Below are 26,826 nucleotides of genomic sequence, written 5' to 3'. Positions count from 1 at the left end.
AGGAGGAGGAATGCTGCCTATGACCCCAAGAACCCCACCCCCACCGTCAAACATGGAGGTGGAAACATTATGCTAAGGGAGTGTTTTACTGCTAAGGGGACAGGACAACTTCACCGCATCAAAGGGACAATGGACAGGGCCATATACCGTCAAATCTTGGGTGAGAACCTCCTTCCCTCAGCCAGGGCATTGAAAATGGGTCATGGATGGGTCTTCCAGCATGACAATGACCCAAAGCACACGGCCAAGGCAACAAAGGAGTGGCTCAAGAAGAAGCACATTAAGGTCCTGGAGTGGCCTAGCCAGTCAGTCTCCAGACCTTAATCCCATAGAAAATCTGTGGAGGGACCTAAAGGTTTGAGTTGCCAAACGTCAGCCTCGAAACCTTAATAACTTGGAGAAGATCTGCAGGGGAGTGGGACTAAACCCCTCCTGAGATGTGTGCAAACCTGGTGGCCAACTACAAGAAACATCTGACCTCTGATTGCCAACAAGGGTTTTGCCACCAAGTACTAAGTCATGTTTTGCAGAGGGGTCAAATACTTATTTCCCTCATTAAAATGCAAATCAATTTATAACATATTTTCTGGATTTTTTTGTGGTTCCGTCTCTCACTGTTCAAATAAACCTACCATTAAAATGATAGGCTGATCATTTCTTTGTCAGTGGGCAAACGTACAAAATCAGCAGGGGATCAAATACGTTTTTCCCCTCACTGTATGCCTTTCATTCTTTGCATACACACACACACACTAGGGCTGGGAATTGCCAGGGACATCACGATACGATATCACGATACTTAGGTGCCAATACGATATGTACTGCGATTTGATGTTCCAAACATATTGCTCACTATATGCCTGCTACAGAGGGACAAGAGAGAGCATGAGAAAACTCGTTTTGATCAGTCAGGGAAATAGAAGTGCTGAAAACATGTTGGCTAACTACTTTAAAAAAAAGACAGAACATGAAAAATACTGGAGTTTTGGGCACATGTACAGCCGACTAGCGCTAGCTAACGCAACCTACATCGATTTTACAAAATCGATACTTGGGAGTCAAACGATGATATTATTGTCCAAAAATAATATCACGACATGCAACTATGGATTTTTTCCTCCCATTACTAGGCACACCTTTTGTCTACAGTGTTGAGTGGGGAGCGTTGTAGGGGCGGGGGGAAGCTCAAGTACTCTGAGGTGTTGGGATCCAGCTGCTGCTGCTGTTGGTTGTCTGGGCTGGCTTGGCCACCAGCACTCTGAAGGAACTCACCCATAGCAGAAGGGAACAGGGGGTTGAAGTTAAACCCTGTGGAGGAGAGAAAGAAATGAAGTGAGCACACATGTTGAGGTATATTGTGCAGGTTAGCGGTTTTTCCATTATGAATCTGGTTCTGGAGGCAAATCTACAGAGTGCGGCTCTGCCAGCTAGTGACCAAAGTCATAAAATCTCATTTTAAACCTAGCCCCAACTGCTATCCCTAATGCCTAACCTTAAATTAAGACCAAAAAGCTCTTGTGAATTTTTACAATATAGACCATTTTGACTGGCTTATTTAAGGGGGGAAAAATCTATTAAAAAATAAAATAGCTCAGTTCTGCCTCCTGGACAAGACTTACAAACATCAAACTGTGTATATTGTGATCTGGAAACAACTTTATTACAAGTGTATCAAATCAGGAATTTGTCCTAGTATTCCAGTATGCCCTCTGTGCCAGAGCTTCTCAATTTCTAAAGCTAACCTCTGAAATGAACTGGGTCAAGGTGACAGGTATTTGTAGAAGACTGCCTTCTACGACATTATTACAAAAGCAATTGATACATTTTTGCACACCCAGTCCCAGAAATAAACATTTGAACACTAACTACACAAAACATTTAGAACACCTGCTCTTTCCATGACAGACTGATCAGGTGAAAGCTATGAGGAGACAGGTTAAACCTTGAGACATGTATTTTGTATGTGTGCCATTCAGAGGGTGAATGGGCAAGAATTTAAGTGCCTTTGAACGGGGTATGGTAGTAGGAGCCAAGCACACCGATTTGTGTCAAGAACTGCAACGCTGCTGGGGTTCACACGCTCAACAGTTTCCAGTGTGTATCAAAAAATGGTCCACCACCCAAAAGGACATCCAGCCAACTTGACAACTGTGGGAAGCATTGGAGTCAACATGGGCCAGCATCCCTGTGGAGTGCTTTCAACACCTTAGAGAGTCCATGCCCTGACAAATTCAGGCTGTTCTGACAGGGGGGGGGGTGTATGTTCGGTATAGTCGGGGTATCCTCTTGGATTTTACATTCCTTTGAGAAAACTGTCACTCATACAAAAACAGATACTTCATAACATCGAGGAAGGATCTAAAAACATGGGATTGAAGGATGGAAGTTTGAAGGGGTGTTGGAAGGCATACCGGAGAAGGGCGAGAATCCAGCCAGGCCGGGAGGCAGGTTGAGGGCCTGGTTGACAGAGGGTTGCATGGAGGTGGTGAAGGGGAGAAAGAGGCTGGTGGGGGAGAGGGGGGGACAGGCACTGCCGGAGTCCCGGGACGTGGAGCCCTGGTTCTGGGGCTGCTGACCTGAAGACGAAGACAGCTGCTGCTGTTGTTGACGGAGCAGGTCGCTCAGCACCAGTTTCAGTCTGGGGACAAACAGGATACAGGCAAACCTAAATCACATTCATGTATTCACAAGTCATGTTTAAGCCTGATGTTATGTTCACATATACTGCAGATAGCCAATCACGGTTAATTGACTATGCATTCAGAACTATACATTAACGTAGACATGACATGCGTGTGAACCTAACAAACCAAAGCTGCAATAAATAAAATGTTCATAAACTGAATTGTAAGGTCTGGAAAACAGACGCTGATAATATCCCTCATGCAGTACATTCAGCCAGTGACATTAACATATTAGTAACATTTCTGTGGACTTCAGATGAGAATTAGCTGCAGTATATTGCTAAAATATGGTGCAATGTTTGTTGTACATCATCTGTGTCAAATGGGTCCCGTGTGGCTCAGTTGGTATAGCATGGCGCTTGTAGTGCCTGAGTTGTGGGTTCGATCCCCATGGAGGACCAGTACGAAAAAGTATGCACTCACTACTGTAAGTCGCTTTGGATAAGAGCGTTTGCTAGATGACAAAAATGTAAATAAACCAATAGAATACGTTTTTCTAGTCTATTTTTTGGGGGTCGGTAGCGGTGTGTTCGGTCTACCTTTCGACGTTGTTCTGCTGCCAGGCCAGCTGTGTGTAACACTGGCTGAGCTGGTGCATGACCAGGTGAACCTGGGGGGAGGACAGGTTGTTGGGCAGCGCGTTGTGCGGTCCTGTCAGCAGGGTCTGGAGCATGTAGGACAACGTCTGGAGGGGGGGGGAAACGGGTAGAAGAGTGAGAGGATGTAGAAAGAATGTGTGTGTGTATGTGTGTGTGTGTGTGTGTGGAGAGGGAAAGTTAGTTTGAAGAGACAGAGAGAGAAGGGCAGGAGAAAGAGGGAGAACAGAATGGTATTCATGAACCTGTCCGTCAGTTGGTTTCCACATACAAGTTCTGACACCCAGTCAAATAGGAACTCAAGCCAACGGCTGATTTCTACAAAGGAATAGCAGCGTTGGCATTTCCATCAGGACGACACACGCTGAATAAATTCAACACCATGCCCTATAGGTTAATAAGTGTCACCGCCACCGTGCTATATCAATGACAACGTGGAGAAAATCCATTTAGGCACCTCTAACACAAGACTGGCGTGAGTAATACATTTTCTTTATTAACTTACTTTATGAAAACGTAATAGACATTGAACAGAAAGGAAAGTGAGCAGAAATGCCAAACATTGCTGCTACCTTCTCTATAGGGTCGGGTGAAACAGACCAGGGGGCGAATACATCATATCCAGAATATTTGAAATACCTGGTGTACTTTCTTTTGGCTTAGCTGGGTTATGTAAAATGGAAACAAACTCCACGTGCCAGGCAAGCTAAACGAACCTCAAGTACCTCATTTGGTAAGAGAGAATTCAGACCTGGATCGGATGTGTACTCCAAACATTTAAAAATACTTGAGGTACTTAATTTAGCTCGGATGGTACAAAGAACAAAAATGGTGCAAACTCCTCATGCCAGCTAGCCTCGTACCTGACAAGCTCAACCATGTCAAACGTTTGAGATAAGCCTACGTATTGGTGTGAGGTGACTGAAGTGTGAGCCAACTGCTATACCAACCTGCTGATCCTGCAGTAGGGTCTGACACATGCTGGTGCTGAAGTCCAGCTGCCTCTGTAGTGTGCCCACCTGCTCCTGCCAGTGGCGTGATGCCAACCCAGACCCAGGGCCAGAACCCTCCTGGAAGGACAGCTCGGCCGCCCAGCGTAGGTTCTCCTGGCGCCTCGCACCCCCGATGCTGACGCCACCATGGGCTTGTTGCTGTTGTTTGCCTCGAGAACGGGGAGAGGGACGGCCACTAGCTTCGGATGCGAATTGTTGGGGCGGCTTCAGAACGTTGCTGGAGAAAAAGAACGAAGAGAGAGTGATGTATTATTGGGTGTCCAGCGAGTTGTTGGTGCTGCTGTGAATGCAAGAGCCAATTTTCCCCACAGAACTTTCATGATGCCAAGATTCAAGTTTTATTTGTATTATGTACGGGGGGCTACGTATGGTATACATCGTCCAACGAAGTGCATGCTTGCAGGTTCCTTCTCGACAACAATAAGGAACGGTAAAAAATAAGAATACGAACAAAAGTAAATGGCAGTAGAATACCGTATTTAACCATATATCTATAGAATCCTACAGGGTGGATCAAAAGCCTGAAGGCTCAGTATCTCTTGGACTGGAGTTAGGTTAAGGTTAACCCTAACCCCTCATATCACTACTACAATGGATTAATCCTTAAGAGTCTATTAACGAACCCGTAATAAAAAAAAATAAAAAAAAATTTATTAACAATTTTGTAATTTGTATTTTTTATCAGTCAGTATAAGCTAGTGATATCAGTTTGCATGGGCTGCATCTCAATCCACCCATGTCGGCCTTCGCATCTGCGGTGGAAGGTGGCTGAGCCACAGCGTTGTCAGTCAGACCAGGAGACGTCCCGGAAATTGGTCTTCTCACGAAAACGTCTGTGGCAGCGGAACGGTTTGGCCTACAAACTATTGCGATGGAAAGATGACTCCCGAACGCGTTGGTGTTCTCCACTTTGCTCTACGACCCCCACAAGTGTCCCGTGACTCATCTGAAGGTAACCCCTACAAACACATGGAAGCACAAAGGCAGTTTTGTGCCCCCAAAAAATACAGGGTTAAATATGTGTCGATGTATATTATAGTTTTTTTATACCTAAAGGGTTCCTAAAATTCGATATCAAATAGACTTTGAGGTTAACACTATTGTGCCCTGTATATTTATGCGTAATTGAAAAACAATGGGTTTCCTTGTATGCCTCTTTCACAGACCTGCCCAGTGTCTTCCTGTTGCTGTAGGATCTCTGCTTCCTAGTGGAGTAGCAATGCAGGTCATCACTGGAGCTGGACTCTGCTCCGTCTTCTTCTTCTTCATCCTCCTCCTCCTCCTCTTCTTCCTCAGCGCCCAACTCAGAGGGGTAGCCGTCCTCGTCCAGCTGACAGGGGGTGGAGCCGCCCCATGTGGCCATGGTCCTGAGGAGGGCAACAAAGTCAATTAAGGCCCAACCCAGAGACGACACCGATACATTCAGAACGCTTCACGAGGTATCAGATCGAAGTAGATTGATGCTTTTTAGCCATCACATGCTTTCATATCTACATATCATGGAATTCACCCGATTATTTGGGGGTCTTCGCTCACCTCTCGTCCCTGCTGAGTGGCTGCGTGGCGGCGGCGGCGTGACCCTCGGGGTCTTCCATCCTGTAGGGGGAGTCGCTGAGGCCGCTCCTCCTCTGGTGCTCGGCCATCAGGGACTCCAGGTGCTTCCTCCGCTGGCGCAGCTCCTCCCGCAGGATCTGGTGGCGCCGCATCTCACACCACAGCTGCTGGGGAAACATGAAGGTAAATGAGCGCTGTTATTTTCATGGTTACATCTGCATGATAACTCACACTCCTATACAGCTCCCTGACATCCAGCCATAGCCATGGCTAACTCGGTCATGCTAACCCTCAGGAAAAGCCTTGCACTGCCTTGCAAGTCGTCTGTATGATTTTGGCGAGCCATCGAGTTCGTGGGATGTGCATACGATCCTTGACGTTACTGTGAACTGACCCTGTCAAATCGAAACAAATCAAGAACCCACCTCGTTGTCGGTGACAGAGGCGTTCGCGGCGGCCTGGGCTGTGGGTTTGAGCGTGGCGGCAGGAGAAGCATTCGCTTTGGGGGCTGCAGCAGGAGCAGGGGGAGGGGCTGGGGTGGAAGCTGCAGCCGGGACCTTCCTCATCAGGGCCTGCTGACTCACTGTGCTGCTGGACACTGACGACTGGAGAGGAGAAGATCGGAGGGAGAGGTAGAGCGTGTATGCGAGAGAATGATAGGAGGAAGAGCGAGGCTCTCTCAAATAACACCCTATTCCCGATATAGAGCACTAAGGTTAAAATGTCAGAAACAAGTTCTGACACCAAAGCCTTTCAACACAATCAATCAGGAAATAGAGTGGTGTGCTCAGTGTGTGTTACCTGCAGGTCGGGGCAGGCCCACTGCAGGTCCTGGATCTGGTCTTGGATCTCCATCAGCCGCTGGCGTTCCTCGTGAAGCTGCTGCAACTCCTGCTGCTGCTGACGAAGCTTCTCCTCATACAGCTTCTCCCTGAGACACACAACTTATTTTAGATTCAAACAGAATCACCGGCGGTGTAATTCTCACACGCTTAAAGGCAGAAATGCACTCACTCCGATATAAATAGACGGAGGTACTTTCATACACTTATGATGGTACAACGGCTTCTACCGCGGGTGTGTGTTAGTGCTCCGTATGGGTGTGAGTGAGTCTCCGAACCTGGCTTTGTCTGTGAGGGTGAGGTCTCTGGCTCCTCCTCTGCAGCCAGGAGCCCCAGCAGCAGCACCTCTGGTGTTGTTGGGCTGCTGGTGGAGGCCCTCGTCCTCGTTGGCCGTGGCGGCGTCTGTATCGTCACTCTAGGAGACAGAAAGTCACATGGTTACTATTCCGTAAGGCCATTGCCCGTCTTCAACGGCTCAAATTCCAGCTCTTTATTTTCTTGGACTGTAAAAGGGTCCTCTTCCACTCTGAACTGTCTAGACCAGTCAACTGCACCATGGTCATTTTAGATGCTGTACCATGGTCTATTTTGTATTATTGACTTATTTGTGTGTGTTGATATGTTCCTACTCGCACGTGCTGTGAAAAAGTATTTGCCCCCCCCTGCTTTATTTTTTTTGTGTACTGAATGTTAGCAGATCTTCAACCAAAACCTAATAATTAGATAAAGGGAACCTGAGTGAACAAATAACAACAATTATATTCTTACACAACACCCAAAGCCCCCGTTTGAAAATGTGTATTGCCCCCTTCACTCAATAACTGGTTGTGCAATGACTCAAACCAAACGTTTCCTGTAGTTGTTGATCAGTCGCTCACATCGCTGTGGAGGAATTTTGGAACACTCTTCCATGCAGAACTGCTGTAACTCCATGACATTTGTGGGTTTTCAAGGATGAACTGCTCGTTTCTTGTCTGCCACAACATCAACTCAATTGGGATTAGATCTGGACTTTATTTAACTAGGCGAGTCAGTTAAGAACACATTCTTATTTTCAATGACGGCCTAGGAACAGTGGGTTAACTGCCTTGTTCAGGAGCAGAACAACAGATATTCACCTTGTCAGCTCGGGGATCCAAGCTTGCAACCTTACAGTTAACTAGTCCAACACTATAACCCCCTGCCTCTCGTTGCACTCCACAAGGAGACTGACTGCCTGTTACGCGAATGCAGTAAGCCGAGGTAAGTTGCTAGCTAGCATTAAACTTATCTTATAAAAAACAATCAACCAATCATAATCACTAGTTAACTACACATGGTTGATGATATTGCTAGTTTATCTAGCATGTCCTGCGTTGCACATAATCTGACTGAGCATACAAGCATACAAGTATCTGACTGAGCGGTGGTAGGCAGCAGCAGGCTCATATGCATTCATTCAAACAGCACTTTCGTGCGTTTTGCCAGCAGCTCTTCGTTGTGCGTCAAGCATTGCGCTGTTTATGACTTCAAGCCTATCAACTCCCGAGATGAGGTTGGTGTAACCGATGTGAAATGGCTAGCTAGTTAGCGGGGTGCACGCTAATAGCGTTTCAAACGTCACTCGCTCTGAGACTTGGGGTGGTTGTTTCCCTTGCTCTGCATGGGTAACACTGCTTCGAGGGTGGCTGTTGTCGTTGTGTTCCTGGTTCGAGCCCAGGGAGGAGCAAGGAGAGGGACGTATAAGCTATACTGTTACACTGGCAATACTAAAGGTGTCTATAAGAACATCGAATAGTCAAAGGTTAATGAAATACAAATGGTATGGAAAGAAATAGTCCTATAATTCCTATAACAATCTAAAACTTCTTACCTGGGAATATTGAAGACTCATGTTAAAAGGAACCACCAGCTTTCATATGTTCTCATGTTCTGAGCAAGGAACTTAAACGTCAGCTTTCTTACATGGCACATATTGCACTTTCTTCTCCAACACTTTGTTTTTGCATTATTTAAACCAAATTGAACATGTTTCATTATTTATTTGAGGTTAAGTTGATTTTATTGATGTATTATATTAAGTTAAAGTGTTCATTCAGTATTGTTGTAATTGTCATTATTGCAAATAAATCAAATGTAAAAATAAAATAAAAAATTGGCCGATTAATCGTTAAGACTTTTTTTGGTCCTCCAATAATTAGATAAAGGTATCGGCGTTGAAAAATCATAATCGGTCGACCTCTACCTTTTTAGACATTTTCATGTCGACTTGTGTATTTTGGCTCACTGTCTCGCTGAATGACCGAGCTGCGCTTCAGCTCACAGACAGATGGCCTGACAGTTCCCTGTTGAATTCTGATATAGAGCAGAATTCATGGTTCCTTCCATTAAGGCAAGTAGTCCAGGTCCTGAGGCAGCAAAGCATCTCCAAACCATCACACTACCACCATGCTTGGTGATGCAATGACGCAGTGTTTGGTTTTCGCCAGGTATCACGGGACCCATGCCATCCAAAAAGTTATACTTTTGAATCATCTGTCCATAGAAAATTCTTCCAAGAGTCTTGATCATCCAGGTGCTTTTTTGGCAAACTTGAGTAAAATTTTTGGATGAGATTGGTCCCACTGACTTGCACTATGCTATGTTTCTCTGCTTCTAGTCAGTCCTCTCACCTGCACCATGGCCACCAGCTCCTGGAGCTGCCGTAGTTTCTGCTTGGCCGTCTGCAGCCGGTGAACTTTGTGGGCGAAGTCTGCGTCATCGTTCCCCAGGCTGCTCCTCCTGCTCGACCCCGAGCCCTCGCTGTCCCGGCCCCTGGCCCCCCGCACCTCTTCATCCTCCAGGGCATCGTCATCATTGACCTGGTTGTAGGGCCGGTTGTACTGGCACTCTTGTGGAGCCAGAGAAATCAGGGTTAGTGAGATGAGTGGGTTGTGTGTATGTGTGAGAACAGCAGGCGGGGGGGGTGTACAGGTGTACAGCATGTAATGTGCGTTGCGCTACCTATGGCTGAGGGGATGTTGAGGCTGCGGAGGTTGGCTGCTGCAGAGCGGTTGTTGATCTCACACTCAGTGTTGAGCCTGACGTCAGCGTGGTTGTTGGTGCTGCCTCCTCCTCGGCCGTTGGTCAGACTGTTCATTTCTGTCCAGTTCCCAGAATGCTGTGGGTTTCTGACCAAGGGAAAGAGAGATGGAGAAGAGGGTCAAGACTCAATTTCACTCTCTGCCATGATTTACCCTTGGGAACTGTATTCATCTAAACCTTAATAATATTTCTTAGTTTGTTCTCAATGACTTGCCTGGCTATCTTTTACAATAAATACCTGTTAATGTGGGGCACATGAAGGGAACAGATTATATGCTTGGTTTGAAGCGAACCAGTTACTGTCAATGGTTGCCGGTTCGAATGATGCTTAGTAACAGAAATGGACAAGGCCCACTAATAAACAGCTCTAATGAGTAATAATGACTTCACCCAACTCCGTCTGTGTCCCTCAAGTACCTGATGTTTGTGATGGGGGGCCGGCGGTTCTCCTGCTCAGAGTCGAACATGGTCTCCAGCATGGAGCCGTCCTCCTCAGTCTCCACCTCCTCCTCCTCTTCCTCCTTCACGTTCTCGTTGACCGTGTCCACCATCATGTCCGATGTCTGCTCGTAGTACTGTACCAGCTCACGCAGCTCGTTCAGACGCTTGTGCACCTCCTTCAGCTTCCTGTGGTGGGAGGGGGATTCTGTTTTAAAAATGGCCTGATTCTGTTTTAAATGTCTCCACCTCAAGGATTTAAAAGCATTGGATTGGCCTTCTGCCCAAAGTGTGCACCCCCCCAAGAATTGAAAGCATCCCAAGTCTTTCTTTTGAGTCAAATTTCAGAGAGAATGTGGTGGAATGAATAGGGAGAAATGGAATGTGGGAGAGAGACCAAGGTTGATACACAGACAACTGAAATCAATGAAGGAGAGACACTTGACTAATTGGATCTATTGTTGCACCAACTGATGAATGAATAAGAGGGATAAGGGTGATGGATGGTAGAGTTTGTCTGAAGGAACAGTGCAGTATGGATCTTCAGCTGCTGGTACCAGAGAGATAGAAAGGGTGCATGCTAATAGTCTGCATTGGTTCCCTCTACTCGTCTCCTTTGCTTCATTGGCACTGGGTTGTATTCATTAGGGCACACAAGTCCAGGTAGTCCCAATAGACATGGAGCACTGGTCACTTTAATTATGTTTCCATACTGTTTCACTCATTTCAGATGTAAATACTGTATTCTAGTCAATGCCATCCTATTCAACTATTGCAGAATGTATAATATTCTATCCACATACTATCTGCAATGTCTATACATCCCATCACATACAATGCATTCGGAAAGTACTCAGGCCACTTGACTTTTTCCACATTTTGAAACGTTAGTCTTATTGTAAAATTTACTAAATACAACAAAATTACTCAGTCTACACACAATACATAATTTACATAAGTATTCAGACCTTTTGCTGAGACTCAAAATTGAGCTCAGGTGCATCCTGTTTCCATTGATCATCCTTGAGATGTTTCTACAACTTTGAGTCCATTTGTGGTAAATTCAATTGATTGGACATGATTTAGAAAGGCGCACACCTGTCTATATAAGGTCCCACAGTTGTCAGAGCAAAAAACAAGTAATTAGGTTGAAGGAATTGCCAGTAGAGCTCCGAGACAGGATTATGTCGAGGCAGAGATCTGGGGAAGGGTGCCAAAAAATATCTGCAGCACTGGTCCAAGAACACAGTGGCCTCCATCATTCTTAAAAATGGAAGAAGCTAGGAACCACCAAGACTCTTCCTAGAGCTGGCCCCCCGGCCAAACTGAGCAATCGGGGGAGAAGGGCCTTGGTCAGGGAGGTGACCATCAAGTCTGACAGAGCTCTAGAGTTCCTTTGTGAAGATGGTGAGAGCCTGTCAGAAGGACAACCATCTCTGCAGCAATCCACCAATCAGGCCTTTATGGTAGAGTGGCCAGACGGAAGCCACTCCTCAGTAAAAAAGGCACACGACAGCACGCTTGGAGTTTGCCAAAGGCACCTAAAGACTCTCAGACCATGAGAAACAAGATTCTCTGGTCTGATGAAACCAAGCTTTAACTCTTTGGCCTGAATGCCAAGCGTCATGTCTGGAGGAAACCTGGCACCATCCCTACGGTGAAGAATGGTGGTGGCAGCATCACGCTGTGGGGATGTTTTTCAGAGGCAGGGACTGGGAGACTAGTCAGGATCGAGGGAAAGCTGAACAGAGCAAAGTACAGAGGGAAGTTTGATGAAAACCAGCTCCAGAGTGCTCAGGACCTCAGACTGAGGCGAAGGTTCACTTTCCAACAGGACAACAACCCTAAGCACACAGCCAAGACAACACGGGAGTGGCTTTGAGACAAGTCTCTGAATGTCTTTGAGTTGCCCAGTCAGTGCCCGGACTTGAACCCGCTCGAAGATCTCTGGAGAGACCTGAAAATAGCTGTGCAGCGACACTTCCCATCCAACCTGACAGAGCTTGAGAGGATTTGCAGAGAAGAATGCGAGAAACTCGCTAAAAACAGGTGTGCCAAGCTTGTAGCGTCATACCCAAGAAGACTCGAGGCTGTTGAAGCAGATTTGGGCAGCGATTACAAAGTACTATGTAAAAGGTCTGAATACTTAAGTATATGTAATATTTTCATTATTTTGAATACATTTGGGGTTTAATTATGGGGTATTCTGTGTAGATTAAGGGGGGGGGGGCTATTTAATCCCTTTTACAATAAGGCTGTAAGGTAGCAAATTGTGGAAAAGGGGTCTGAACGCTTTCCGAATGCACTGTACACATATCACCATTCAAAGGTTTGGGTTCACTTCTAAATTCTCTTGTTTTTGAAAGGCACATTTTTTGTCCATTAAAGTAACATCAAATTGCTCAGAAATACAGTGTTGACATTGTTAATGTTGTAAATGACCATTATAGCTGGAAAGGGCTGATTTTTAATGGAATATCTACATAGGCCCATTATCAGCAACCATCACTCCAGTGTTCCAATGGCATGTTGTGTTAGCTAATCCAAGTGTATCATTTTATAAGGCTAATTAGAAAACCCTTTTTCTTTGCAACTCTGCCCAGAGGCCAGCATCCCGGTGTTTTGTGTTTGCGGGTACTACTGGTGTTTTGCGGGTACTATTTAATGAAGCTGCCAGTTGAGGACTTGTGAGACGAGGCGTCTGTTTCTCAAACTAGACACTAATGTACTTGTCTTCTTGCTCAGTTGTGCACCGGGGCATCCCACTCCTCTGTCTATTCTGGTTTGAGACAGTTTGGGCTGTTCTGTGAAGGGTATAGTACACGGTGTTGTACGAAATCTTCAGTTTTCAGCTGTGCTAACATAATTGCGAAAGGGTTTTCTAATGATCAATTAGCCTTTTAAAATTATAAACTTGGATTAGTTAACACAACATGCCATTGGAACACAGGAATGATGGTTGCTGATAATGGACCTCTGTAGATAAAAAATAATAAATTATGGACTAAAGCCTTTTTCAGCTACAATAGTCATTTACAACATTAACAATGTCAACACTCTATTTCTAATCAATTTGACGTTATTTTAATGGACAAAAACAAGGAAATGTATAAGTGACCCCAAACTTTTGAACGGTAGTGTACATACATACTCATACTCCGGACATTGCTCGTCCATCTATTTATACATTTCCATTCATTTAGAGATTTGTGTGTATTGTTGTGAATTTTTTTATGTTACTGCACTGTTGGAGCACACAAGCATTTTGCTACATCCGCAAAAACATCTGCAAAATATGTGTATGCAACCAATAAAACTTGATTTTGGCAAGTCCAGGAAGTCCCTCTGCGTTTGTCAGTTTTCATCCTTTTGTTGCCCCATGAATACAACTGTGGTGTGATGTGCACTGATCATAATAATAGTTTGAGTTTAGTACCGGAGTTTGTCAGCTGGGGCGTCCTCATGCTGGGGTTGCTGGGTGTGTGTGGAGGGGTGGTAGGTGGAGGCATCCCGTCTTATGGCTGAGGCCCCGTTGGGCTCTCTGTACAGGGCAGACGGGCGGTCCGAGGAGGGGTCCGCGCCCAGAGCCAGGCTATGCTGAGAGGACAGGGGCACACTGGCGCTGCGACCTGAGGGACCAACCCACACATCACTCACACATGCACGACAGCAAACTTACAAGCTTCTATCATATGCACCAGGGTTCTCCCCAAAGAATGTAAGATGGGAGCTGCGCCACAAAAAAAAAAGAAAACATACGTTTGTTATGACTGAAGGCAATGTTTTGCTCTAGATTGCAAGAAATGGCAGTTGCAGGTGTTCAAGTAAGCAAAATAATAAAATATAACCCCCCCCCCCCCCCCCCGCCATCCCTGACGGTGTTAACCTACTCCTAGTCAGTTACAGAGACAAACCATAACTTACAGGAGTTGTTGTTGAGGGTCTGGTCACGGAGCGAGTGCAGCTCCTGCAGGATCTTGTCCATGGTCTGCTTCTTGTCCTGCAGTTCCTGCAGCTTGGTCAGCTTGGCGCTCGCCGCCGAGGCCGACGTAAGGGTGATGGAGGTCAGGGAGGTGAGAGGGGGGGGACGGAGGAAGGAGGAGGCGGCAGAGCGGGGAGGAGGGGAAGGCTGGGAGGAGCGAGAGCGGCAGACCTCCCGGGAGAGGGAGAGGCTCGCGGCTTGTCTGCGGTTGTCTGGGACTGCTGCCTTGGTCTGAGGAAGGAAAGGCACACAGGATGTTAGTAGGTGAATGACCACAAACTCAGCATATATTACTTTGATGGGTAGCACGTCACATTACCACACAGGATAAAGTGACAATAACATGGTAACAAGTTCTAATTACTCAACATGAAGACTTCATTTTGCCCAGTTATCCCTTTATGTAATCATTCTAGTTACAGGGTTATACACCTCGTCTGTAATAGAGGGGTAACAATACCTTGTTCTTACCACACCAGCCTGTGGCGTAAAGTGCTACCTTTTGATGTTTCCCAGGGTTGTATTCATTAGGCATCAGACAGAAGAAAACGCTAATACTTTTGGCTACAGTGTGCCCTAATTCATACGACCAGGTATTATTGTATGTTGCTGGTACCTGGGAGTCGTGCAGCTGGTTGTGGAAGCGCTGAATGAGGTCGTTCAGCTCATCGTTCAGCTCCGAGGTGATGCTCAGCCCTGACACACTGCCTGTGGTCTCTGTCGGCACTGGAACACACACCAAATGAAAAGGGTTACGTGTGTGTGTGTAGCTACCTGCTCCGCATGTGCACTGTGTGTCAAGTCATTGTATGTGCTCCTTTGCATGCGCCCTCTCTATATGGCCCGTGTCTCACCGTTGTCAGCCATGGTGTGGGAGGCGTGCTGAGAGCTGTGCTGCATGGTCAGTAGTGCTGCCTGGCGGCCCTGTAGAGCCCTGAGCTGCTCCTGCTGCTCCAGCATCTTCTTCAGGAGCTCGTGCTGCTTCCTCAAGTTCTCCAGCTCCTCCTTCTGTTCACTGCGGCCTGCAACACGGCCCTGTTGGAGACACACACATTAGAAAAATCGCCAGCACAAGCAAAACTGGTTGTGCGTCAGAAGCTGACCGCGCAGACTTCCTGGTGTTACACCGGCAATGGGAGGCGGAGGGGGAGGGAGAGCAAGGAATGACGAGAGGGAGGGATGGTGGGCAATAAGATTAGCCTCAGTCTGCTTGGGTCTCTACTTCTAGAAGCAGCGTCTTACTATCTGGTAGAGATTGTAATGCAAATCCCTAGTGACCAATCCAAACTCCTCTACTACAAAAACAAATAATAATAATAAATAATTGTACAAAAAAAATTGCTGAAGCAGAACGGGCTGTCAGAACTAAAGGATTGGCTACTCACAGTGGCGTTGGAGGCGTCCGAGGAGCGCACCTCCATGTTGAGGGAGGCGCTCTCTGGCAATGAGCCTGAACCCACGGCCGAGTCCAGTGTTCCCGCCTCGTCCTCCTCGTTCTCCCTCGCCTACAGAAGAGGGGGCGGTCAGTAAAATAGTAGGCATGTACTGCAAGCACGGGCCCCCTCTTTGGCCTGACCTATACTGACTATGGAAACCAGGTCTCCTCAAGCATTTCCTTCCCTTTCAATGTAATACTTGAACAGTGGTTGAAGTGATAAAATGAGCATACAATAATGAAAATAGAAGGACTGCTGATAATTACTCACAAATGCCAGAGGGGGGTAAACCCATTTAATATTGATAGCAAGATCAAATGACACGTGCCATCCAGCAGTTCAGAAGCAATGCGTGTCATGTCCTAGATTTGTCTGCCAAATGGAACAAGATACACGACTGTCTTGTCGGCGTGTTTCAGACAACTTGGCATAAAAATTAAAAAATACATGACCAGGGTGCAAGTGAAAAGTTCCCAAACACAACAACTTGAACTATCAACAGCAATGTAAGAAGCAGTGGACTGCAGGCTTCTTTAACAGGCAAAAGCCCAAGAAGGCTAGCTTAGCTTGTTTTTACTATCAATACCATAGAAAAAGTTAATTGAAACTAAAAGTCTTCTGAAAGCAGCCCCTTTCATCCTTAAATGACAGGATGGAAAGAGAGATGGGCCAAAAGAGACTTTAAAAAAAAATGTAAATAATGAGACAGATCAAGCCAAAGTGAGAGAAATGGAGAAAAACAACGAGACACAGAAAGAGAGACGGTGAGAAAGCCGGGATAAGCCAGCGTACTGTACTGACCAGCATCTTCTGCAGGAAGCGGAGGTAGGACCTCTCCTGCTCCTTGAGGTGGGCGATGAGGTGGGTGAGGCGCTCCACGTTGGCCGGGATGTCCTTCTTCTCCACCAGGTCATCCCTCATGGAGCTGGCCTTGCCGATGTACTCCCGGATCTGAACCAGCTTGGTCACCACCTGACAGGGACACCAGAGAATGTGAGGGTGTGTAAGGGACAGGGTGTGTATGAGATAGTGTGACAACAGAGAGAAAGAGCATGTGTGAGTGTAAATGATAGCGAGAGCGAGACAGAGAAATAGTGTGAGAGAGTGCAGATACCAGGCCGCTCACTGCAGACTGAGCTAAACGAGGGTAGAACTCACTTGGGAACCTGCGGTGGTGGCATATTTTTAAAATTGCCCTCAATACACACTGCTTTCATCGTCATCTTGCTCACCTAGGCTCCCATCCTTGTTCTACCATTTATTTTCTTACAGGAGCGAGAACCCAGCACGCCATGTGATCATTTGCAGCCAGTACAGGACGATCAGTTCAGTGCAAGCATACTAAATGGTGAAAATGCTGTTCCAAGGTATGCTACTTATATAGATTTGTCCAAAATGTGTTACTGAGTAGGACAAATCTACCCACAACTAAACTACCTTGATCGTATGCATTGTCCTATGTCTGTTCTATTTTAACTAAGTATTGAAACTACAAACTTCAATAATTTGCATTGTGCAATATGTAGTTGATCAAACAAAACATACACTGTCTGTGTGTAGTCTAAAATACAAGTCCTGAAAAGCCCTAATCCTTCAGTAATCCCAAGTTCCTAGACGTTGCCTACCTGGCTACTGTCGATGCTGAGCTCTCCTCTCCCATCCTCCCTAGGGGGAAGGAGCCCTCTCTCGGCCCCTCTACCTAGCCTGGGGGTGTCATTGCTGGGCTGGGAGGGGGTGAACGCGTCCCTGAGACCCAGGCCAGGGCTCTGCTTTTTGGCTGTTGCGGCGACGGAGGGGGTTGCAGGGGCCGAGGCTGAGGGCGCCTCCCGGCTCTTGTTGGTGTTCACGTGCAGCGGCAGGAATTTGAAGGGCTTTTTGTTTTCCGCCGCCAGCTCTCGCTGGTTGTTGGCTGCTGTTACACGGCCCTGGGAGTCACTGCCAACGCTCCTCTGAGAAAACAGAGAGCGAGGGATGTCAGTAACCTGGCTTCCAGTCTATATTACAGTAACCTGGCTTCCAGTTGAAATTCCAGTACTATGAAACAGAACAACGCAGCAGAACCTCTGCGATATAAAAAGCTGGAAAGAAGGTTATTTGGAACATTGAAAGTGTTCAACTATTCACATTCCTAAAGACAACAAGTGCACGTTTTTAACAAGAACAGTACCCTTCCACAACATCTTTGGTGAAATTGACCCAAGGGATGCACGATATATCTGAATCGGCCAATATTAGCTAAAAATGCCAACGTCGGTATCGGCCCGATGTCTAGTTCACCGCCGATGTCAAAGCTGACGTGCATACCTATATAATGTAGATACATGACATACTGACACTATGTCAAATTTTGCGCTACACGTGCAACACAGCATTCCTAATCTAGCCCACACAACGTCTGCTGTGTGGATCGAGCAGTCAACAAGTCAAGCAGTCATTTGAAAGAGTAAGAGAAGTTCAGCGAGACAACTCAAAAGGCGAAATCCATTAACGGCAAGATAATAGAATTCATTGCCCTTGACAATCAACAGTTCTCTGTTGTGGGTGAGGTTGGCTTTTGCCGACTGGTTGAGCACCGGTACACAATACCAAGTGTGCTAGATTTCAGATGTTGCCCTACCGGAGTTACACACTAATAGCGTCACTGCTATTAGCTTCACGGCTGACATTTGGACCAGCGATATCAACCCCATGAGCGTGCCGAGTTTGACATCACAATGAGTTGTCGAGGATTTCTTACTGAGGAAAGTCGTATTGCATGCTCATGAAAATGCTGGTTGTCATACCACTGCTGCCATTTCAATGGCATTTGAGAACATGTTTGAAACTTGGAACCATGAACACACTAGCTAGCTCCATTCGAACAACTGACTCGAGAAAAAAGCTCATCAACTGCGCCTGCAGTAGACGTGATACCCTTCGTCATGGCTGTGAGAGCAAAATTGCAAGATTATGTTACAATACTTTTATATAATACTTATATTGCATCAAATGGTTGTTTTAGTCAACAGAATAGAGTATTCTTAACTTTTGTGTGTGTGTTCTACTGAGGATGGGCCTCTGGGCGATAACACTGACAGGAAATGTACGATGTCTTCTGGGTGATAAAACATAAAGAGCATTCCAGAGCATGAGTTAATGTTTTTTGTTCTATACCGTACCAGGGAGAGATGGTTCCAGTTTGGAGTCGGAGGGCCAGACACTGGTCTCTATACAATGAAAACTGTTGACACAGCAGATACCTATAATACACAGCAAACACTGTCTTTCATACAAATCTTAACCTTGTGACCCATTCTATATATCTGTTGTTCGTCATGTAGGTTGAAAGGGGTGTATCTTGGCTATAAAATACCTTTGTCTCGCGGCTCTCGACGAATCATTTGACCATGAATTGACGACCAGCCATGATTATCGTAGAGCACGCAATCGATTCACTTTATATGTGTGTGCGTTGTATTTACCTGCTCTATTACTAATAAGTGATTAAAGATTTAGTTTAAGTATAACTCTGACTTGTGTGATAAGTTTGTCTATCCTCATTTGATAGTAAAGATTAGTAAAATTAGTTCGCAATGAGCCAGGCGGCCCAAACTGTTGCATATACCCTGACTCTGCGTGCAATGAATGCAAGAGAAGTGACACAATTTCACCTGGTTAATATTGCCTGCTAACCTGGATTTCTTTTAGCTAAATATGCAGGTTTAAAAATGTATACACTTCTGTGTATCGATTTTAAGAAAGGCATTGATGTTTATGGTTACGTACACGTTGGCGCAACGACAGTCCTTTTTCGCGAATGCGCACCGCAGCGATTATATGCAATGCAGGACACGCTAGATAAACTAGTAATATCATCAACCATGTGTAGTTATAAATAGCGTTTATGATTGATTGATTTTTTAAAAATAAGATACGTTTAATGCTAGCTAGCAACTTACCTTGGCTTCTTACTGCAATCGCGTAACAGGCAGGCTCCTCGTGAGGCAGGTGGTTAGAGCGTTGGACTAGTTAACCCTAAGGTTGCAAGATTGAATCCCTGAGCTGACAAGGTAAAAATGTCGTTCTGCCCCTGAACAAGGCAGTTAACCCACCGTTCCTAGGCCATCATTGAAAATAAGAATGTGTTCTTAACTGACTTGCCTAGTTAAATAAAGGTGTAAAAATATACATGTATTTATTTATTAAATCGGCTAAATCGGAGTCCAAAAATTGTTATGAAAATTCGAAATCGGCCCTAATTAATCAGCCATTCCGATTAATCGGTCGACCTCTAATTGAATCGACTGCTCATAACTGCCAACACAGGCTGTGAACAAGCGATTCGGGGGCATTCGCTCTTTAAGGTGTCGCCGCCATGTACAAGGACAGCTACTTCGATGCAGACAAGAAACAGGGTTTACGTGAAATGTTACATATACACAGCTGGACAAGATGGAAACAGACATGGTATGGTGACAGTGCGCACCGAGGAAGAGGCCATGGACAGACAGAGCTGAATCTTCACTGCTTGACATGTATGATGAAATCCTGGTTGAGACTGAAACGACTGAACAAGTGAACAACAAAACAGTAGAGCAAGTAAGTGAAAGAAATAGGTTTTGATTATGTTTTACTGGTAATGGGGACATATGTAAATGCAAACAAAATTACTTTTTGGTCAGTGTGCATAACCTTTATTTAAACTAGGAAAGTCAGTTAAGAACAAATGATTATTTACAATGACGGCCTACCCCTTCCAAACCCGGACGACGCTGGGTCAATTGTGCGCTGCCCTGTAGGACTCCCAACCACGGCCAGATGTTAATTATGATTTTTATTTCACCTTTGTTTAACCAGGTAGGCCAGTTGAGAACAAGTTCTCATTTACAACTGCGACCTGGCCAAGATAAAGCAAAGCAGTGCGACAAAAACAGAGTTACACAAACAAACGTACAGTTAATAACACAATATAATTTTTGGGGGAAAAATCTATATACAGTGTGTGCAAATGTAGATGAGAAGGGAGGTGGGCAATAAATAGTCCAGAGGCAAAATAATTACAATTTAGCATTAATACTGGAGTGATAGATGTGCAGATGATGTGCAAGTAGAGATACTGGGGTGCAAAAGACCAAGAGGGTAAGTAATAACATGGGGATGAGGTAGTTGGGTGTGCCGTTTACAAATTGGCTGCGTACAGGTACAGTGATCGGTAAGCTGCCCTGACAGCTGATGCTTAAAAGTTAGAGAGGGAGATAGATATAAGGGAGATTGAAATTCTTTCTAGTCATTGGCAGCAGAGAACTGGAAGGAAAGTGGGCCAAACGAAGTGTTGGCTTTGGGGATGACCAGTGAAATATACCTGCTGGATGTGATACAGCCTGGATTCGACCCATGGACTGTAGTGATGCCTCTTGCACTGAGATGCAGTGCCTTAGACCGATGTGTCCGTGTGTGTGATAACAATTTAACTAGACTGCTTAAAATGCCACAAAAATTTAAAATATTGGTTATCGGTAGGGTTGCAAAATCAAATTCCAAGTTTTCCAGAAATCCCAGTTGGAAGATTCCTGGATTTCCTGCTTATTCCTGGAGTTTTCCAACCAGTGTTTCTGGAAAACCTGGGAATTGAGAAATTTACCAGAATTTTGCAACCCTAGTTATCGGTCAGGAAGCCTAGTGGTTAGAGCATTGGGCCAGTAACCGAAAGTTTGCAAGATCGAATCCCGGAGCTGACAAGGTAAAAATCTGTCATTCTGCCCCTGAACAAGGCAGTTGACCTAGGAACAGTGGGTTGTCATTGTAAATAAGAATGTGTTCTTAATTGACTTGCCTAGTTAAATAAACGTTTTTTTTATTTTTTATTAATGGTATCAGTTTTTTTGGCAAGGAAAATATTGGATATCGGTATTGGCCAAAAATGTCATAGCGGTGCATCACTACTCTACACATTTCCAGATGAACTATTACCCCCCTTCCAGACACTAACCCCCAACAATCACAGATGAATCCACCAAGAAATGCATAGTTCAGAAAACTCTAGGGAGAATCCTCTCACCTCATCGAGGTCAGTGAAGTTGATCCTCTGCCGGAGACGTTCCAGCTCGGCCTGATCGGGCACCGACATCTGGGTGGTGTACTTGACATGGGGGAAGGTGTGAGGGGTGTTCGTCCTTCTCCGCCCCGTGCCAGGTGTGGACTCCGGGGAGATGTCATTGGTCAGTCGGCTCTCCGCCACGCCGCCGGCTGAGAATTTCTTCCTGTTCTTCTCCGTCGAGCGGTTGGCCTTCTTCTGCTGGATGCCCCAGTCCTGAGGGGGGACAGGGAGCTCAAAAGGGGTGTAGGGTGCAGTTATCCCTAAACACTGATCTTGGGTCAGTTTTGCATTTCCTCCCCACAAATGGTTCAGGTTAGGATTGAGGGAGGGGGAAGCTGATCTTTGACATTTACCTAGGGGAAACTTCAACCTGGAGTTTAAAAGGACAGAAGCTCATATCGACATATACATGTGTTTTATGTAATACCATGTACTGCACATCATAGTTGCCCAAAGAGGAGACACTACAATAAACTTGTAATACACCATTTCAAATCCATGTCTTGCTTTGGTCAGCATTGTAGGTAGATTGAAAGACTCTAAAGCTAGTCAGTGAGGGGATGAATCCTTACTAAAGCTGTAGATACCACAGTGTGAGTCATAATACCCATAAAACCTAGCGGACAAACAGGGAAATAGTTCCAACTGTTTTTGCGCCATTCATTTTTTCCCCATAAGGGTTTTTAGAAACACGTCAAATAAGGACTGTGTTTTATGTAGATGAATGGTGGGGAAATGATTGGAACCATTTCCCTGTTTGGCCTCTAGGCTTTACGGGTATTATGACACCTCCACTGTGGGACTATATATCCACAAACTACTTATGCAACCAAAGATTTTTGTTACTTTCGCAAATCTCCAGTTAGGATTTAGCCTTTTAGTGTCCATTCTCAATGGTCCCAAATGCCACCCTATTCAGCAGTACCCTACATTCAACCAGGACCCATAGGGCCCTGGTCAAAGGTAGTGCACTACGTTGGGAATAGGGTTCCATTTGGGACACAGCCATTGTCTCCCTCGTCTCCTCTGTACCATGTTGTTGAGCCTGTCCTCCAGGCTGCTGCCGTTGGTAACGGTCCAGTTATGAAGCTCCTGCTCGTCTGCGCAGTCGTCAAAGGGGGAGCCCCCTGTTGCCATGTCCTCCTCCGCTCCGCACCTGTTGGGTCGTTGACATGCATCGTCAGTCAACACTATAGAACGGCTTTGGACTGGAGACTCTTTCATACTGGCATACTGTAAACAACTTATTTACTCACACACTCACCAGGTTTTCCATTAGATGGTAATTGTTGGCTTTAGGACAATTAAGAAAATGAAGCAGATAAAATTGTTGCCAGCCAAATTGAGCAGGAGAATAAAATAAAATCCTCCCAGTGCAAAAATAATGCTTTATATTAATTGATGGAAATACATTTCACAGTCAACCTAATAGACGATTAGCATATTTGTTACATTTAGTGGAAATAAAATTGGAGTCTGCTCCCCCGGGACTGCGGCACAGAAATATCAGCTCACAGATAACTTCACTCAACCTTCCAGAGCAGTGGTCACCAACCGGTCAATCATGATCGACCTCCAATGTACTCTGTCCACAAGAGTAACAACATGAATGTGTGTATAAAAAGAAAATTGAGACTGGCTACTTAGCTTATTCAAGCCTATAGGCAGAGGGTATCATCATTTCTGATTCTCTGTAAAAATGGTATGACAATAACGCATTTTATTTTGTTAAGTCTTTTCTTGCATCAAACAGCATTTTCAGTCACTTTGTCTGAAGGACAAGTTGATAAAGAGGTTATTGTCAAGCCCTGCATGTTTTTTCCCCAAAGGTCTCATGGAATCCTACATTGAATACCACACATTGGCTGCTACTGTAGGCTGAGAGAGAACAGCTATTTCCATGTTAAAATGTTATGGGACGCATTTGTGTCATTGTTTTTTATGCTAGGCCACTCTGGCAGGCCTACATTATGATCAAATAGCCACAGTTGCCTACACACATGGCCACTGTTAAAACTAACTTACAGCAGATATAACCTCAGTGCTCAGAGTAACAGCGCGTTGGAAGTTGCACAAAATGTTCACAACTTTCAAACATTGTTCTCAGCAGACCTGAAATTTGCTCAGTGACGAAGAAAACGAGGGAACATTGGTTGTAATGTATAATTTCTTACCTGCACACAGAGCCTATTTTGAGAAAAATAACACTTGTCAGACAGCACTAGAGCTGCAGCAGCTCCTCAGCTCGTTGTTGCTGGAGTAAAACATGTATTTTAATAAGACCAGTCATTGGGCAACAATTCTAACGCAGTCACAGTAACAGTAGGCATATTAATACTGAGTCACCCACCACTTGGCAATGTGAGCTGGCGGCAGTATGCATTTGGAAAACATACATAATTGTCTGAAACCTGAAAGTTTTTATTCATATTATGTGGCATGTTTTACCTTGCTACAAAGCAGCCTAGAAAAAAAATCTGACCATAGAAACGTGGAAGCAATTATTTTTATAAAAATACTTCCTCATATGCCATTTAAACCAGCATCTCTCCTGTTGGGTTTCATATCAAATCCCAGTTATATTAGCAACCTAAGTTTCTAACAGAGATCGTCATCTCTGTCATATATAGAACCGCTGGCATCAGGTGCGCTGTTTGTAATGGTGGTGTTTTCCCAAAAATTGCATTTTAGCATATTTTTGAAAATAATGCTTTAGTGTCTGCTTCATTAAAGGAGTTGGATGTTCTGTTAATTTGAATACCATAATCAAAATGTTTGTCATTCTGAGCACCGTGAGTGGGACATCCTAATGGGTTATACACACAATGCATAACATTATAGCTCAGGAACATTTCTCAAATTGACAGCAAATTAAAACATATCAGGTCACGTTGTCTGGGACACATTTTCCAAATGGAAAATATACAGAGGTGTGTTTCCTTAGTATCTACATCGTTATGACATTCGTTATGACATTAACAGAGTGCATGACTGTAGAGGTGTTTGTTGCTTTCAGAAACAGCCTCCAGTCCGAAACGGTGCCTTGTTCGGAGGAATGTTCCTGCAACTAAGCAACAGTCAACATTCACAGACCTTTCCCCTAGGACAAGTATTAGAGTAAACTAAACCATAACATGTGAAGCATAACGTTAATAATCCGAATACCACCACTAGCTTGCCACAAACCAGTGTATGACTTATTTATGACATAGCTAATAGTAATAAACATTACCGATTTCAATAACGTTACCTATCGATTACGTACCTGTGCGGTGTATTCAGTCACCCACTATTAATTGGTTGGTTTGCTATTGGAGAGGTAGCGGATTGAGTAAGGATTTCTTGACGACTAACAGTAGTTAGCTAACTTCACGACAAAAGGCGCGGTTTAGTCTATATGGATTTGCGTTAAACCTCTGCGGTGTAGACCACTAGAATTCCCGGTCAAGTTTACGAAATTCCCTCCACTTCTGTGAGTTCGCAGGAGCCAACTGTCACTAGCAACAACTAGCCCCCCTCTGAGAACTTCTAACGTAACAAAGTATGGGGACAAATCAATGCGGCCTATTCATCATTTGGGATACAAAATGTAGCTATGCAATTCTAAACTAGTTTACATTTGGCTTTGTCACTGTTTGGCAACATGAAGTTGAACGCCATGGTAACACTTGAGCCCCCCACTCCCCTACCTTCCCCGCGAAAACTGGGGGTGAAATTCCGATAATGGAACATACGTTGAAGGCTAACTAACGTTAATTGTTGCATTCACTGCCCTTGGAAAGTTTGAACAATTGATATTCAAAACAAAAGCTGATGTTCAATTCGGGGGGGGGGGGGGAAGTACTGTCACTTGCTAGTAGGAATTACAGTTAGCTAGGAATTACAATACCTTGCTGGCACTGGCGTAGGTAACGTCAACTTGTTAGTAGCCAACGTGACCTTTCTAGGTAACGTTAGCTAGCTGGCCAACTAAAAACAAACAAGATTTCACGGCCTGACGAGATAGCTAGCTACCTACTTAGTTATTGTTGTCTATAGCAGTTTCAAAATGAGTACACGTAGCTGATTAAATACATTAGCTTTTCATGACTCCTCGAAAATACAGCACCAACCTAGTTTTGTTTTGGGTAAGGGGGTAGCTAACTTGATAGCGAGCTGCGTGATGATGCTAAGTTAGCTAGCTGGTGGTGAACTAGCCACTTTGCCTTGGCTAATAAAAGTAGTGGAAATAAATGAATTACCTCAGTGAGTTTTTTGAGAAATTATCGTAACACGTTATGGTCAACGGCTCATTCTAAGAGACATGAGAAAGCTGGTTTCTCAATGAATAGAAATGTCGTTTCGGTGTTGTTGATGAATCCCCTCAGTCAATGTACGTTATCCGTCCAGTGTCAGCCATTATATTCCCTGTTCAAGAAGGCGGAGTGATATAAAATAGTAGTGCTACTTGCACAAGAGAACCTCATCATCAATACGGTTATGTTTTTCCTCAAATGCACACACACAGAGATGTAAGGAGTATATCAAAGTGACTGTAATTGTGTGTACAATATTGTTGGATAAATGTACAGGCAATGGCACCCCTATTGAATAAGGTACTATTTGGGCTCTCGGATGGTTAATTATTGGTACGTTACGTTGCAAGAATGTCAGTGTTTAGCCTAAAAGTTTAATTTTGAACAGATCAAGTTTAATTCAATTTAATCAAATTGGCCAATGACTGACAGTATTCACTCACACTAGTGTCATGGAAGCGTGTAAATATTCAAACTGTTACTAGCTGTAATTATATGATAAGCAAACAGACCCCTTTGTGAATCAATAGAACCTACCCTTATCATCTGAGCTGAAAGTTTACCACGCACATACACATACATTTTTTTCTCCCTAAAATCTATATTAATAATACACTGAGACTGTAGAGAAGTATAAAAAAACACCGCAAGATCTGCTTAAATTTACAGAATAATGTGTCCGACCACCAATTTACAACTTTGCTACAACTCCATCCAGCTAAATGCTCGCCATCCGATGAAAAACACAAAATAAGATGACAGCGCAAAAGTAGAATTGGAGGCGAGCATACATCGGTGTAGGCGAGTTTTGATTGGGACTAAAGCAAACCAGACGACATCATTTACT

General features: G+C 44.8%; 1 protein-coding gene across 10 annotated transcripts in view; it reads right to left on the bottom strand.

Annotated features, from left to right (window-relative positions):
- Nucleotides 1-26,175, bottom strand: part of LOC110534405 (pericentriolar material 1 protein) — a 37,493-nt gene extending 11,318 nt beyond the window's left edge. For 4 of the 10 annotated variants that reach the window (XM_036933514.2, XM_036933518.2, XM_036933517.2 and 1 more), the window contains exons 1-22: nt 25,926-26,175; nt 22,717-22,840; nt 21,646-21,897; nt 17,234-17,557; nt 16,410-16,580; nt 15,558-15,677; nt 15,027-15,207; nt 14,789-14,898; nt 14,115-14,403; nt 13,627-13,819; nt 10,170-10,379; nt 9,672-9,838; nt 9,341-9,558; nt 6,968-7,104; nt 6,649-6,778; nt 6,273-6,452; nt 5,830-6,014; nt 5,460-5,660; nt 4,231-4,510; nt 3,224-3,369; nt 2,412-2,638; nt 1,137-1,308 (exon numbers count right to left, since the gene is read on the bottom strand). In XM_036933514.2, the coding sequence (XP_036789409.2) occupies nt 1,137-1,308; nt 2,412-2,638; nt 3,224-3,369; nt 4,231-4,510; nt 5,460-5,660; nt 5,830-6,014; nt 6,273-6,452; nt 6,649-6,778; nt 6,968-7,104; nt 9,341-9,558; nt 9,672-9,838; nt 10,170-10,379; nt 13,627-13,819; nt 14,115-14,403; nt 14,789-14,898; nt 15,027-15,207; nt 15,558-15,677; nt 16,410-16,580; nt 17,234-17,557; nt 21,646-21,897; nt 22,717-22,821 (3,998 nt within the window). In that variant the 5' untranslated portion in view covers nt 22,822-22,840; nt 25,926-26,175. Of the gene's footprint in view, nt 1-1,136; nt 1,309-2,411; nt 2,639-3,223; nt 3,370-4,230; nt 5,253-5,459; nt 5,661-5,829; nt 6,015-6,272; nt 6,453-6,648; nt 6,779-6,967; nt 7,105-9,340; nt 9,559-9,671; nt 9,839-10,169; nt 10,380-13,626; nt 13,820-14,114; nt 14,404-14,788; nt 14,899-15,026; nt 15,208-15,557; nt 15,678-16,409; nt 16,581-17,233; nt 17,558-21,645; nt 21,898-22,716; nt 22,841-25,925 lie in introns of those variants that run through there. The other 6 variants (XM_036933515.2, XM_090187315.1, XM_090187314.1 and 3 more) reach the window with 3 other exon arrangements.
- Nucleotides 26,176-26,826: the final 651 nt, after the last annotated feature.

Source organism: Oncorhynchus mykiss, chromosome 10 (assembly GCF_057628025.1).
Source record: "Oncorhynchus mykiss isolate SJ-2025 chromosome 10, ASM5762802v1, whole genome shotgun sequence".
NCBI classification, from domain to species: Eukaryota; Metazoa; Chordata; class Actinopteri; order Salmoniformes; family Salmonidae; genus Oncorhynchus; species Oncorhynchus mykiss.
The sequence above is the reverse complement of the archived record's forward strand: the minus strand, read 5'-3'. Positions and strand labels throughout refer to the sequence as shown.